Consider the following 13,371-nt stretch of genomic DNA (forward strand, 5'->3'; position numbering starts at 1 on the left):
CAGGGAACTCTCAGGGCTGCTTCAGCAGTCCAGCTGGCACAAGGGGTAGTGTGCCCAGGTACCAACTGGCCGGGCCCCAGAAGCTCCTGAGAGCGAGTAGCCCTGAGCTACTTGCCAGGGCAGCTTATTGTACTGATGGGGCCAGGACAGAGCAGCTTTTTACACTGCTGGGGCCAGCACATAACTATAACAGTGGTTTATATTTATTAAAAAAATAAGCTCCTCCTTCTGCCAGCATCTATAGGCTTTTTTCCTGTTTAGTTTTTTTAATTCTATCCTCTTGGCCATTGTTTACATACAAATCACACCCATTTTAATTCCTGCAGGAATTACTTTTAGTTAAATCTGATCAGTGTGTATGTAAAAAAATAAAATGAAACAAAAAGGCTTTATTCAATACCAAGCTTAAATGTTACAATCCATGTGATGGGTAAAGTGGTAACTCCACCTAGTGTTTATTTTTGCAATAGGTTCTTTCCTAAGAGCTTACACAGCAAAACACTTGCAGAAAATCTTTGGAGCTAATATGTTGCCTAGTCAATCTCTGGAGTCCATGGGGTGAGGAGGACAGAGTTGCTTTTTCTTGGTCACATTTATTACCTGATTTTACTTGTCTTCTTGAGCTCAATGCTAGATCTATGAATGTAAAATAAGCAATGGTCCACGAGCTGAAGATGTATTTTGAAAGGTTTGCTCTGGTTCTGATTCTGCAAAGTCCAACAATCCTAAATCCCTCTGACCCCAATGGCAGCCACAGGTTTGCAGCATCTCACAGAGACAAGAACAAGAACAAGGGCTCCCTTCCAGAAACCCTTATGTAATGAGCTTGTTCCAAGGACCAAGATGGCAAAGATGAACAAAACTATCACTGAATAGAGGTCACAGCCAAGAACCACTCTAGTTAACAGAAATCAGCAGAGTTCTTTGGAGTACCTATGCCTTACATCTAAGACTAAAAGCCAGATCTGCAAACTAATATAATCTGAAATAGCCTCTGAAGAGCCTAATACAAGCTATCATTTGGTGACAGGGAAAATCTTCCCTTATTGAAGAAGAGTCAAAAGCAGCACTTCTTTTTATAGTTTCTTTCTGGTCCAATATATCTTTCCAATATGAAACATCTTTTTTGGCATCTTTGTGCAGTAGTAGAGGAAGAATGCTCCTTTTAAATGTCTTCTCTAAAATAGCACTGCAAAAATCCCCAGCCTATAGTTTTCTTGTTATCTCATGCATTCCTTGATAACTACAGCTGTAGCATTGGTATCACTCTAGACTTTTGCTATCTCCCTTTCACTCTTCCTACTAATTAATGGCAGCTCTTTGCTTATAGAGTTGTTCATCTCCAGACAGACTGAATCCCTTGACCACTTGATCATTCATTGTGATCCCCTTTCTCCCATGAAACATCTGGCTGTTTCAAACACCTCTCCGTCTTGCTTTGTTAATATTCAATGACTGAATTTGAATTCATTGATCAATTACACTGATTTTCAACAAGGAATCCTACTATTTCCACCACTTTCCACTGTGACCATGGGTGACTGGTGTCACCTTAGTCAGCAACTGGGGGGGGGCGGGGAGGAATCCCTCAGAGCCGATCTTGCTGACGGGGGAGAGCCGATCTTGCTGTTCACCCTCCGCAGCCGATCTCACTGACCGGAGTGGGGGGTCCCCACCACAGCCAATTTTGCTGACTGGAGGGGGGGTCCCCACTGTGGCCAATTTCACCAATGCTCCCTGGCTGGTGCTCCCACCTGCCCCCCCAGCCCATCACCTAAGCAGCGAGCGCAGCCAATCAAGGGGTGCACCGGCGCTCTCAGGGGGTGCATGTGCACCCCTTACGCATAGCCACTGACTGTGACCTTCAGTTAACTCTCATTTTCCAACATGCCTGAAATTCTCTTACAAGTTGATTCCAATATGTTCTCAAATTCAGCGTTCTTTTTAGTTTTTTTTAATCAGAAAAGTACCAGATGTATAAAAAAATTAATGTAAGAAACCCTACAGTGGGTATATATGGGATACTCCCAAATTCCCAATAGTTAGGGGTTGCTCACACTCTGAAGCATGGAAGTTTTGTATATATCCCTACCAATAGCCTACTTATTTCTCTGTATTTACTGTTAGACGCAGACATGTCTAATTCCTACTTGAATTAAGATCTGAGCTGTTTGGCTCCAAGGCATACAATTGATAGTGACTCAGAAACTGCTGCTGTAACTGAACCACTTGTTACAGCAGAAACATTTTCAGACTTGTCCTTTTTTTTTTTTTTAATGGAAACTCAAATAGTCTGGGCAAGTGGAAATTTTGGACTTCAAACTCATGCAGAAAGTCAATTGGTAAGAATCTCTTCAAAAGGAAACTGTTCATTCTACAGATCCATAATAAATGGCTCTTCAGTTTCAGATAATCATTTGACATAAAACTTCTTGCCGTGCATACTGCTGGGGGGGTGGAAAATGATCTTGGTTAGCAATAAAGGTAAGCCTCTTAAGCAAAGTTCAAAGCTTCTCAGTAAGCTGTTCCAGCCACTGAATACTCATTTGACTAATGACGCATAGTGAGCCAGGTTCCCACAAATGACTGCGGATCAGTTAGAGACGAGTCTTTTTTAGCATGGATGTGTGGCTAAAACACAAAAGAAACAAGCCAAACAGGAGCAGTGAAACTGCATGCTTTCTTCAAGAATACGCAGCAGAAACATGTGTCTGTTTGCTTCAGCTTCTCGAATTCTATGCAGAGACATAACAGAATGTACTAGCTTCTCCTCTCAGAAACGTACCTACTAACTGATTACATCTGCAGCAGAAAATATTTACCCTTAGATATCAGTCCAATCCACAGCCTCACACCTGGACATCCCTTGTCCCCAACCCTTGCAGGAAGTTTGAATGTGAGCTCCTTCGCTGGTTGAGCTAAAACAGAACACCCACAAGCTGAGAGGCTCAAAATATGAATTAGTATCACTAGTCTGTGACTAGGAGCTCTTGCTAATATATTTATTGTTTCTTACTTTGATTACAACTTCTTCTGTGAAGCATGAAATAGATTTGAAATGACTACCTCCATCATGGTACAGTATTATGCAGTTAATTAAACTCAGGTTTTTCTGATTAACTCACTCTGTCAGAGATAAATGAATGATACAATCAACACATATTCACAAGGATAAGCAAGCCGTTAGGAGTTAAAATGGTTACGCTTTATTTATATGTTATTTATAGTTTCAGAGTGAAGCTTAACTGAAACCATGAATGAAATTAGGATTGCTTACCTTGTAGCAAAACAGGAAGAGTCCAAAGAAAAGACTGTAGAGATCAGCTGTCAAGATGCCCAGGTTAACTGAAGTGGCACTGGTCACTTTAATCACTACTGGCATGAAGCTGTACAGCCCAAACATACATAGGGCAAAAGCCATGAAGAGCAATGCTGTGAAAAAAGAGGACAGGTTACACTAACAGCACTGAATAATGAGCAAAAAAACCTGATGTTCTTTAGAGAATTAAAAACTGCATACATTTTATCAAAAGAAGTAAGCTCCTAAACAGAGTCGTAACACAAGTAATTAAAAAAATGCATTACAAGTAACAAAAAATCCCTTATATGCAACTCACATGTATGGCAAAAACAAAAAAGGTAAGTAACAAAAGTCTTCTACAGAGACAAATGCTGGATAATGAATGAAGTAATAGGGTGAAGGGGGAACACTTTCACTACCAGTATCACAAAGAGAAGGAAGGAGGGCTGGAGTATCATAGATCTGGAAAATGAATAATTTCATTCATTCATGCAAATCTAGCACTTTAATTTTTTAGAGTTCACCAGAGACTTTTGGAATACATATTTCCATTGAATTAATAATAGTTCACACAACAAGATCAATCTCACCAAAGTTCTTTTTGGAAAACAATTGAAAAAATTTCCAATAACAATGAACAGACCTGAACAAAATATTTTGATTTTTAATTTTGAAGTTCAAATTAGAAAGTTTATGTATTAGGGATAAAATTAAATTGAAATATTTGCATTTTCTTTTAGAACTGTCCTTCATATTATTCAAATTTTTCAACTTTTACTTCCACTAATTCAGAATGAAGCCAAATTTCAGAATCTTGAGTCCAAGCAAAACTGAACTTCTTTCCTCCACACAGCTCCAGTTAATATCTCCTCTTTGCTCAGAGGCAACTCCAGCACCTGTATAATATGTACTAGCTAAAAAAATACAATGATCAAATTAACAGTGATGTTGGTGGAATAAGGAAAATGTTAGAAAGGAACCCAAATTGTAACATCTCTCCTGACTGTCCCTCTAAAGCTAAGGCAATTCACTCCCATGGACCTTTAGGGCCCTTGGATCTTGAGGTCCAGTACCTGTGGTGATTCCTGTTCACTGAGTCCTACACTGGCTTTACACAAAACACAGGGCGGGTTTTAAACACGGAGTAAATATTTTCTATTTTATACCAGCAAATGAAATAAAGTAAAACGAATATACCACAGTTCTATATCCAACTGATTATTAGTTCTTCCAGGTTTTTTTAAAACATACACACAACTTTAATGTGCACATACCAATCTTCCAGTTCCACTGAATTCTAGCTATGTCCCTGTATTCCACAATGGCTCTAAATAAAGAAAAAATAATAAAAAAGAAGAATAGTGAAAAATATTGCATTGTTTTCAAAGTATAATAAAACAGAATATTTAGCTACCAGCATCTAAAATCATTTTTTTATTGTAAAAGTTTTTTCTAAAGTATTTATTAAGCACTAGTTACTATGCTCTCTCACAAAACAAGGAAAGAAGGCAAAACATAAAAAACTGCTCTTGACTTCTTTGATTCAAGCTGCTATTTGACATACCATCTGAGAAAATGATTAACTATAATGGTGACAGACGAGGAACATATAATTAATCAGTAGGCCCAAGTGTGCATGGTCTTTTACTCCAACTTATTTACTTGCAGCAGTATATATAACTTCATTTTTAATTCAGCCTTAATAATACATATAGGAAGTGCCTTATTTTTCATCTACCCTTTCCTCTTAAGAAAATTTTAGTGATTTTACAAAATCATGGAAACCACCTCTTCCAATGATTAACTCCCGCTGGTTTCCAGTGGGAAAGCTTTTAAAGAAACACAATCCTATAAACAGTTCTTAGTCCCATGACCATTCCCATGAAAGTCAAAAGAACAATTTACAAAAGTAAAGACTACATTTATTAAAGTTTGTAGGATTGCACTTCAAGAAAATTGTGTGCTATAAAGAAGCATTTGTGCTAGAGGCAGTACATGTAAAAGGAAATAAAATGCATGCTGCTCATTCCCAAAAGAAAACCCAAATTCACAGGCTCCTGAAGTGGTTAAATATAGAGTTATATTATATAATATAGACTTAATTACAAAGCAATACTACCATTCTATGGAAGACAAGAAATCATTCAGTAGTGTGTTCTTAGAGTTAAAGTAAATATATTAGATCCTTACAGCTGTACAGCACTGATAATAGTCCCGAACAAGCCCACCATTCCTAGAAACTCCACTCTGCTCAGATTTTTCACAATGTACTCCTCGCTCACATTAGAAATGGCATACAAAGAAGCACCAAGAAGAACTAAGACATCTCCAATCACCACGTCACTTCCTGTACAGAAATTAATCCACAGAAAGGGAAATTCTGTAAATACATTCAAGCTTTCTTTAAAAAACAAACAAAACAAGCTCATTTTCAACATTTCCATCAGTCTGACACCTTTCAGGAGAGGGGAAGAAGAAATATGTCTGTACAGCTTATGATCAGACAGATCATCTGTTGGTTGCAATGCGAAGAGTAATCATGCCAAAGGTACCAGCCATTCCCAAGGGCCTACTGATCTTCTAGTTTTTATTTTGAAGTTTAAATCATGCTCTGAATTAAACATCCACATTTAGTAAAGTCTATTTCTATTTACATCTGTTGGGTGTAGGCCCTGTGGGAACTCCAAAAGAATTCCATCCTTCAGATTATTGATTCTGCTTCTGCATTAAGGACCTGATTCAGCACCCTTGAAAGTCAATATATTGATTTCAGAAGGACCTGAATAAAGCTTCAAGTCTATGAAAGCTCTTAAGAGGGTGCTGCAGATCTGAGGTATCATACTTTATTGTAAAAACAAGACTTTTATGCTGTACTAATGGGACCCCCCATAATGCAGCAAGTCAGGCATCAGGTGAGTGCCCTTATAAAATTGCTCAATCACAGGAGCATTGTTGTCAACCCCTTGACTTAATTTAAACCTTCCTCCCACTTGACAGTCCCTGGACACTAGGATCTGAGCGAAAGAATGCTATATGGTATCTAGGATCTACCACCAAACAATGACAGAATGATGACCTTAAAAATCTCAGGAAAGAAACACGGGCTTCACTTACGCCATTCAGGCTGCACGGCACTAATGCTGTGTTTTCATTGCAAAAAAGACATCCTTACATTGAGATGGCTGCATTGGTTGTAGTAAAATACTACTGGAAAGGCACAGGTGTTTTTACCTGTGTATATCTGGTAGAGGCTGTCTCCCATCTCGTATTTACCTTGATAGCTCTCCACTAAGATTTTCACTGACAGCTGATGCAGAAGCCAGTTAGGGACTTCCATAGTTTCTAGAAGTATTAGAGCTGCTCTAATAATATATATTTATTTGGGTACTAGCTCCAGGGGTCTTCTTGCCACTAGTCACTCACTGCATTTTGGCCAGGTCTTCACTTTCCCTGGCATCACCCCTAGAGTGGTTTCTGGGCCACACAAAAATTCTCCAGTACAAGCAGCATCCCCAGCAGCAAAGATCTGCCAGTTTTCTGGCCCCTTCTCATCAGTAGAGTGGTGAAAAAGACTGGGCAGGACTTAACTTAGCCTCTTAAGTCAGCAGAAATCAGCCAGGTCTGCAAGCAAACATATACTGCCACCCCACCAATGCCAAGGCAAACATGATCTTTAAGGAACAAGGGGCCAGTGCATGCCAACAAAGGAACCAAGAAGGAGCATTACGTTTTGCAGGACAAGAAGTACAGGTAGGAGAGCATCCTGTGACTTCAACATCACGTCGGGAGTCTGAAAAGACAGAAGTTCTATGGTTTGGAAGGATGTAAACCTCAAAACCTGACCCTGAAATAAACTAAATCTATTCACCAGGAGTTTCCTCCTCTTTTCTATCTCTCCTTTGAAAATGAGAATGCCATGAGAATTGTTATTCCACATTTGACCCAGATGATAACCAGTTCCTTACCTTCACCCTCCTGCCTCCCAGCTAATATGTCTGCTCCGACCATAGTTCCTACACCCAGAAGACAGACAGCAACAGCAATAAAATGAATCAGTCTGTATCTTGCACGAAGAATGAACCAGGACAAGGCCATCAACACAGGGATCCCAAAACAGTCCAGTAGCTGTGAGATCAGAGAAGCAGGTTAATTAGAAGCCTGTCAGAAATCTTAACTTTAAAACACAAGGCAAACAGACTGAGCTTTATTCTCCGCTAGTACAGATCATGGGTAAACCTAGTTAAGTGACAGGGAAATCAGCTACACTTCACCAAACCCATTTTGTGAGAAAACCAGGTTGGAGCACTATTACCGAGTGTCACATACTCTTGCTCTGTTTCTCACATTTGGAAACATCAGACCATGTACATTTGAAGTGCTGCAGCCTGTAACCATGTCTCCTGCAAAACCACTTCAGAATCATGCCAGGGAGCATTATAGGGGGTTTCTTGGCATTGTGACTCCACTCTCCCCACCATGACATTCAGTCAGGGAGAGAGCGGGGCAGGAAGCCTGTGAGAGTTCACCAGTCTCCCAATGCCAGACTCCAAGAGCCACACAAGAAATTGTTCTCTCTAGCCCTGGGACCGCTTGCATGCCCATCAGGCTCCACACACTGCCATGGAAGACTGAGCATAAAGGACAGTGCTCAGGGGCTGTCCATCCTGCTCTCCTCTTCTTTCCCCTGTGGGAGAGTGAAGCACTGTGGGATACTGGAGAACCAAGCAACCCTCCATCACACACGAGGGTTATCCGCATGTGGGATACACACCTCTCACCCGGAAGAATCAGCACTTTGGAGATGTCACTGCTGAAGACAAGTTGATTCCTGCTTTCCTAACAAAGGGGTTTTCCTTGGATTTGATTTTTCCCTTTCATTTTGCTTTTGCCTCTATAAATTGCTAAATCTGGTAACAGCCATATGAGTCTCTTTTTGTCTGGAATCAGAATTGAGCTATATTCTGATTTCTATTATGCCACCATGTAAAGCTGGAGTAAACCTATCAGAACATGAAGTTAGTCCAGCTTTTCATCAAAACACATAACACCAGGATTTGACCCTGAATTGTTAAGATGGAAAAATGATGTTCAGGTGAAGTGAGTGAAAGGAAAGATGCAGAATAGGTATGTGGAGGGGGAATACTTCTTCTACAGCCTGTTTCCAAAATCCCAAATTTCCTCCAAAAAACATGTACTGTACAATGAAGTAATGCATTCTCAGTCCAACAGTACACTTTAAAATGAAAATCCAGTTGAAGCATAAAACAAATTTAATTCACTACAAAAATTAAATAGCACAATGAACATTGAATCAATTGTACCCATTTTTTATACTGAATTCACCAAAGCAAAACAGAAAAAAGCTCTCACTTTCTGAATTGATCAGAAATTGGGCTAGTCTGCCTCAACCAGCAGCCATAGAACCACGCAGGGCAGGAAACTACAGCAGAATTCAGCGCGCTCACATATTCCACATGCACTGCTTCAAAATACCAAAACCAGCTTCAGATAAAACATGCATATCACAGTCATTACTCAGAACTGCGGCTAATGAAACTGTGTGTATGTAGCAAGAGCGGGGAAGCTCTGTCTTCTGGTCACCCTTAATGGTCAATATTCCCTTTCGCCTGCAAGATGTCTGATTTTCATTATAACCCCGTGTTTCCACTTGTTTATAGCTATGCAGAGTATTCCAGCTAAACTCTTAGCAGGACTGCATAATGAAGAATGAACACAAGTTCAAATCTTAATTGTGCTTCATAAATCACACCCTCTTAATCCTTCTGACTTGGTTCCCTGGATTCTTACCAGTTTAACTAATTTGAGAAGATCACAAATGTATAAGGACTTACCTAGGCTGTGTTAAGATCAATTGATACTACATGTTCTAATATACGATGCTACACATTCCAACACAGCATCTGCTGTATTGGAAAAATCTCACCCTATGAGCTCGTATCTAGCCTAATGGCCATTTCTAGCCCCTTTCCTTCTTTATAGCCTGAAAAACATTTTTTTAGTTTCTGGCACCACATAAAACTAAGTGTCTCATTAATCTGCCTGAAGAGGAGAGCACATTATTTAAATTTCACAGCTCTGCTTCTCCATTGTCTGTAATTACGGGTAGTTACAAATATATTTTCTACGTTGCATATGGTAGTCACTGCAGGAGGAGCTCCAGAGAAGACACTCTACATTAGGGGTGGGCAAAATACAGCCCAGATCCAGCCTGCCAACTGACAGGATCTGACCCATGGCTTCCCCCGCAGCTCTCCACATGGGGCCAAGCCCCACCTGCTCCCGCTAGGGCAGCCCACACCATGTTCCAGCTCATGCCTGCCAGCCCAGGCCCCAGCCAGCATGTGCAGCTTGCAGCGGGGCTGTTTCCGGTGTGGCTGCAGCTGCCTGGGTACTGCTGTGCTTTACTCATCTCCAGCAGTGGCTCTTCCTCCCATTCCTGTCCCTGCTGTGCTGCTCTGGGCAGATGGCCACACCCCTAGGGTAGGGCATGCAGGGCATGGATCAGCCTCACCCACCCATCCTGCTCCCAAACACTGGCTCCCGCCCGCCCAAAGTCCTATAAGGAGTTTTGGTGAGTTGGTGCAGGGGATGTGGAGGGAACAGGAGGGTGCTGACCCAGCCCACAACAGCTCATCAAAACTCCCTGTATGGCCCTTGTGCCCAAACAATTGCCCACCCCTGCTCTACATCATAATTTCCACATTGCTTATGCCTTGAAAACAAGCTGTGAATTTTTCTAACTTCAGTTTCTAGTCAATGGATTTTGTTATGCACTTGTCTGCTAAACTGCACAGTCTGCAGCTATAAGACATCTCCTTCTGCATAGGAAAGAATAAAAGGAGCAAAGCAGCTAGAGTCTAGTGGTGAACCTATGTCATTCACATCAGTGGGATTACTTACAAGAGTAATGAACAGTTTCTCTGACACTCCTGAAAGTATATTAGTAACATTGGGTGTTGTTGCAAATAAAACCTCAGGAAACTCTCTTGCTGTTCAGTCCTACCCTCCCTTTTTACAGGAATGAAAACAATGACTTCCACTGGATCTACCTGATGTACTGAATTTGGTCAGTTTGGGCTATACTGTTTATGCTGACTTTTCAATTATAATAATTTACAACCCTTGGAAACCTATTTAATAAAAATAAGTTTTAATAAATAGTTTATTATTATAGATTAGATTGTTAGAGATCACAATAAGCCAACAGATTGTTCATAACCATATATAAAATGCTATCAGCTGATGTATTTAAACATGTAGAACAGATGCTATTTCTGTCTGTAACATGCTGATAACCTAATTATTCATAAACCATTCGTAATGAACCCTGATAGTAAGTAAGCAAAACTTTCAATATTATGTATATTGTGCTGTGAAGTACCTGGTTAAGCTGCATTTCAGTGGTCACCTCAGTTAGGTCATGTTATGAGATTAAAGTATATTCTTATTAAAAATATGAATTCCTACTGGCATTGAATGGACTCTAAAAGCAAAAATATATATACCTGTAGTCTAAAGACCTTTTTTTCTTTATTTACAGGGAAATGGCAGTTTCCATCCCAATGTTATGCTGTAAAATCTAAAAACACTTCCTTTCTTACAGTGCAAACATCTGCTATCTAAAGGAAAATGTCCTCTACTTTTTGTTTGTTAAAAATAAATGGAAGTTCCCCACTGAGTGGAAGTCTCCTGCTGGAAAGAGTCTGAGCATGATCTAAAGTTCCATTGATCCAGAATTTTTACAGTGACTGCACTTCCTTTAATTTTAAGTACTGTTCAATAGTGGCAGATAGCCACAGCCTTACACTGGCCAAGTACAGAAACTGATGACCAGAAGTCTGTTTTGTCCAGTATTCTGACATGGGCCAATACCAAATATTTTTTAGGTAAATGCAAGAAACCTTGCAATAGGCAGACACACCAAACTCACAGTTGTTGTACTAGCCCTTCAACTGTTGCACAGTTGTGGCAACCCATATATCAATATGTGGGTTGTCACAAAATGGTTTAACAAAATCACCTGGGTGTGTGTTGGAGGCTACACTGCAGCAGATGCTTTTGCACTGGCAGTGAGATGGACCAGATGAGTTATTGTACCTCTTCAGCCTCTAATTTCTATATGGGGAAACATGGGAATACATCTGTTACTTCTGCCAGTTTGGACTGATGGTCCTAGCCCATTGTGCTGTAAAGCACATGGTCAAATAATATGGGTTTCAATTATCAGCTCAGCTAACTTATGTCATAAGATTAAAACATGTAATGTTCAACCTATAATTCCTTTGAAAGAAGAATAATATAGGTGTGATTTACAGCCTGAAGAAGGGGGCTATTTTATTTATTAAACCTGAAGGGAAAGGCCAAGTTTTTTATTTGTTTGGCCTTTGCTGAGGAAGGCTCAGAATAAATTATCTGTTTGGGAGCTTGGCAAGAAGTATAACTGTGATTCATGCAAAACCAGCTGGTGGGGTCACTACCAGCTCACAGGCCCTCAGAACCATGGGGACTGCAACTCTTCTAAATATTTCTTCTTTTTACTTTGACTTTGTAAAGCACTGATATAGTAGCACTCCTTGTTCACTACTACCTTAAGTAGCTCTCTTGGGAAGCTCATTCCTAAAAGCAAATCCTAAAAAGCGTATTATTTACTATTTATCGAAATAAAAGGAGCCAAGACTTGTGCAGTCTATTACTAACACAGAAATAAACACGAAAAGGATCTTCTTTCTAGTTCAGTAATACAGTATCATGCCAATAGAACTACAGTGGTTGCTACTGGTGGTCATCACTCCAAGCATCTGGCAGACAGGACACAGGAAAAGGGGCAATGTGTTGCATCTCTTTAAAAAAGACAAGGAAGAGGACCTAGGGAACTAGTCTAGTTAACCTTACCTCAATACCCGAGAAGTTACTGGCACATATCCTAAAGAAGGCCATTTGTAAGCATCTGGAGGAAGAAAGGCTGATTGCAAGCAGCTAGCACAGATTCACATGGGGAAGGATGGGATGCTGCTGCGGGCTGGGAGTGGGGATGAGGCTCTTCCCAGCAGGGGCTGGGTGGGCTTCACTCTGGACAGGTGGCAGCAAGGCTGGGAGGGGGCTACAGGAGGGGTTTCAGCCACCCCAAAATTTGCCACAGCTCCCCACCAGTGCCACCACCTGCCCCCAGTGCAGCCCAGCCCAGCCCCACCAGGAACAGCCCAATGCCAGCCCCAGCCCACAGCTGCAGCCTGCCCCCCGTGCACAGATCTGGGGGCACATGGATCTTGGGGTGGCTGCAGCCCCTCGTGTAGCCCCCTCCCAGCACTGCTGCCGCCCAGCCAGAGCACAGCCTGGCCCAGCCCCCCATGCCCTCCCAGGGTGCATGCAGCAGCAGGAGCCAGGGCACAGTGCAGGACAAAGCTGCAGCTCATCAGGGGAGTGGGAGGGGGTGGCTTCCACTGCTGCACGTACCCTGGGAGGGCATAGGGGGATGTGCCCCCAAATCTGTGCTGGGTAAGGTGGGCTGCCACTGCCAGCTGAGGCTGCACTGGGCTCTTCCTGGTGGGGGCTGGGCCGGGCTGCAAGCAGGGCGGACAGTGATGGCACTGGGAGGTGTAATAGGGGGGCTGCAGCCACCCTAAAATTCGCTATAGCCCACCCAACCTCCCCTCCCAGCACCGGCACCACTCACCCCGAGCGCAGCGTGGCCCAGCCCCCACCGGGAACCCAGTGCTGGCCCCAGCCCACAGTGGCAGCCCACCATCGCCCACACAGGTCTGGGGGCACATGCCCCCCATACCCTCTTGGGGGTGCATGTAGCTGCAGAAGCCACCCCCCGTGTGGCTCAGGCCTGCACACCATCCCAGCTGGACAGCCCCAGACCCTGCCTCTGCCCCACTCCCTCCCCCACCACTAGGCCAATCCACTCTCACCCCACACGTAGATCCAGGGGCACATGCCCCCATGCCCTCCCAGGGTGCGTGCACTGGGGGGAGCCACCACCCCCTCCCCATGCCCCCCGGACAAGCTGCTTGCAGCTCCATCCCGCACTCTGTCCCGGCTGTGCA

The 13,371-nt window shown here is 42.4% G+C and overlaps 1 protein-coding gene across 4 annotated transcripts in view; it reads right to left on the reverse strand.

Moving 5' to 3' along the window:
• Positions 1-13,371, reverse strand: part of SLC35F2 (solute carrier family 35 member F2) — a 110,608-nt gene that overhangs the window by 67,064 nt on the left and 30,173 nt on the right. For 3 of the 4 annotated variants that reach the window (XM_019524643.1, XM_019524641.1, XM_019524644.1), the window contains exons 4-8: positions 7,267-7,426; positions 7,029-7,091; positions 5,492-5,648; positions 4,576-4,628; positions 3,278-3,432 (exon numbers count right to left, since the gene is read on the reverse strand). In XM_019524643.1, the coding sequence (XP_019380188.1) occupies positions 3,278-3,432; positions 4,576-4,628; positions 5,492-5,648; positions 7,029-7,091; positions 7,267-7,426 (588 nt within the window). The remainder of the gene's footprint in view (positions 1-3,277; positions 3,433-4,575; positions 4,629-5,491; positions 5,649-7,028; positions 7,092-7,266; positions 7,427-13,371) is intronic. The other variant, XM_019524642.1, reaches the window with a different exon arrangement.

Source organism: Gavialis gangeticus, unplaced genomic scaffold (genome assembly GCF_001723915.1).
Source record: "Gavialis gangeticus isolate Ggan-Ray unplaced genomic scaffold, GavGan_comp1, whole genome shotgun sequence".
Taxonomy (NCBI): Eukaryota; Metazoa; Chordata; order Crocodylia; family Gavialidae; genus Gavialis; species Gavialis gangeticus.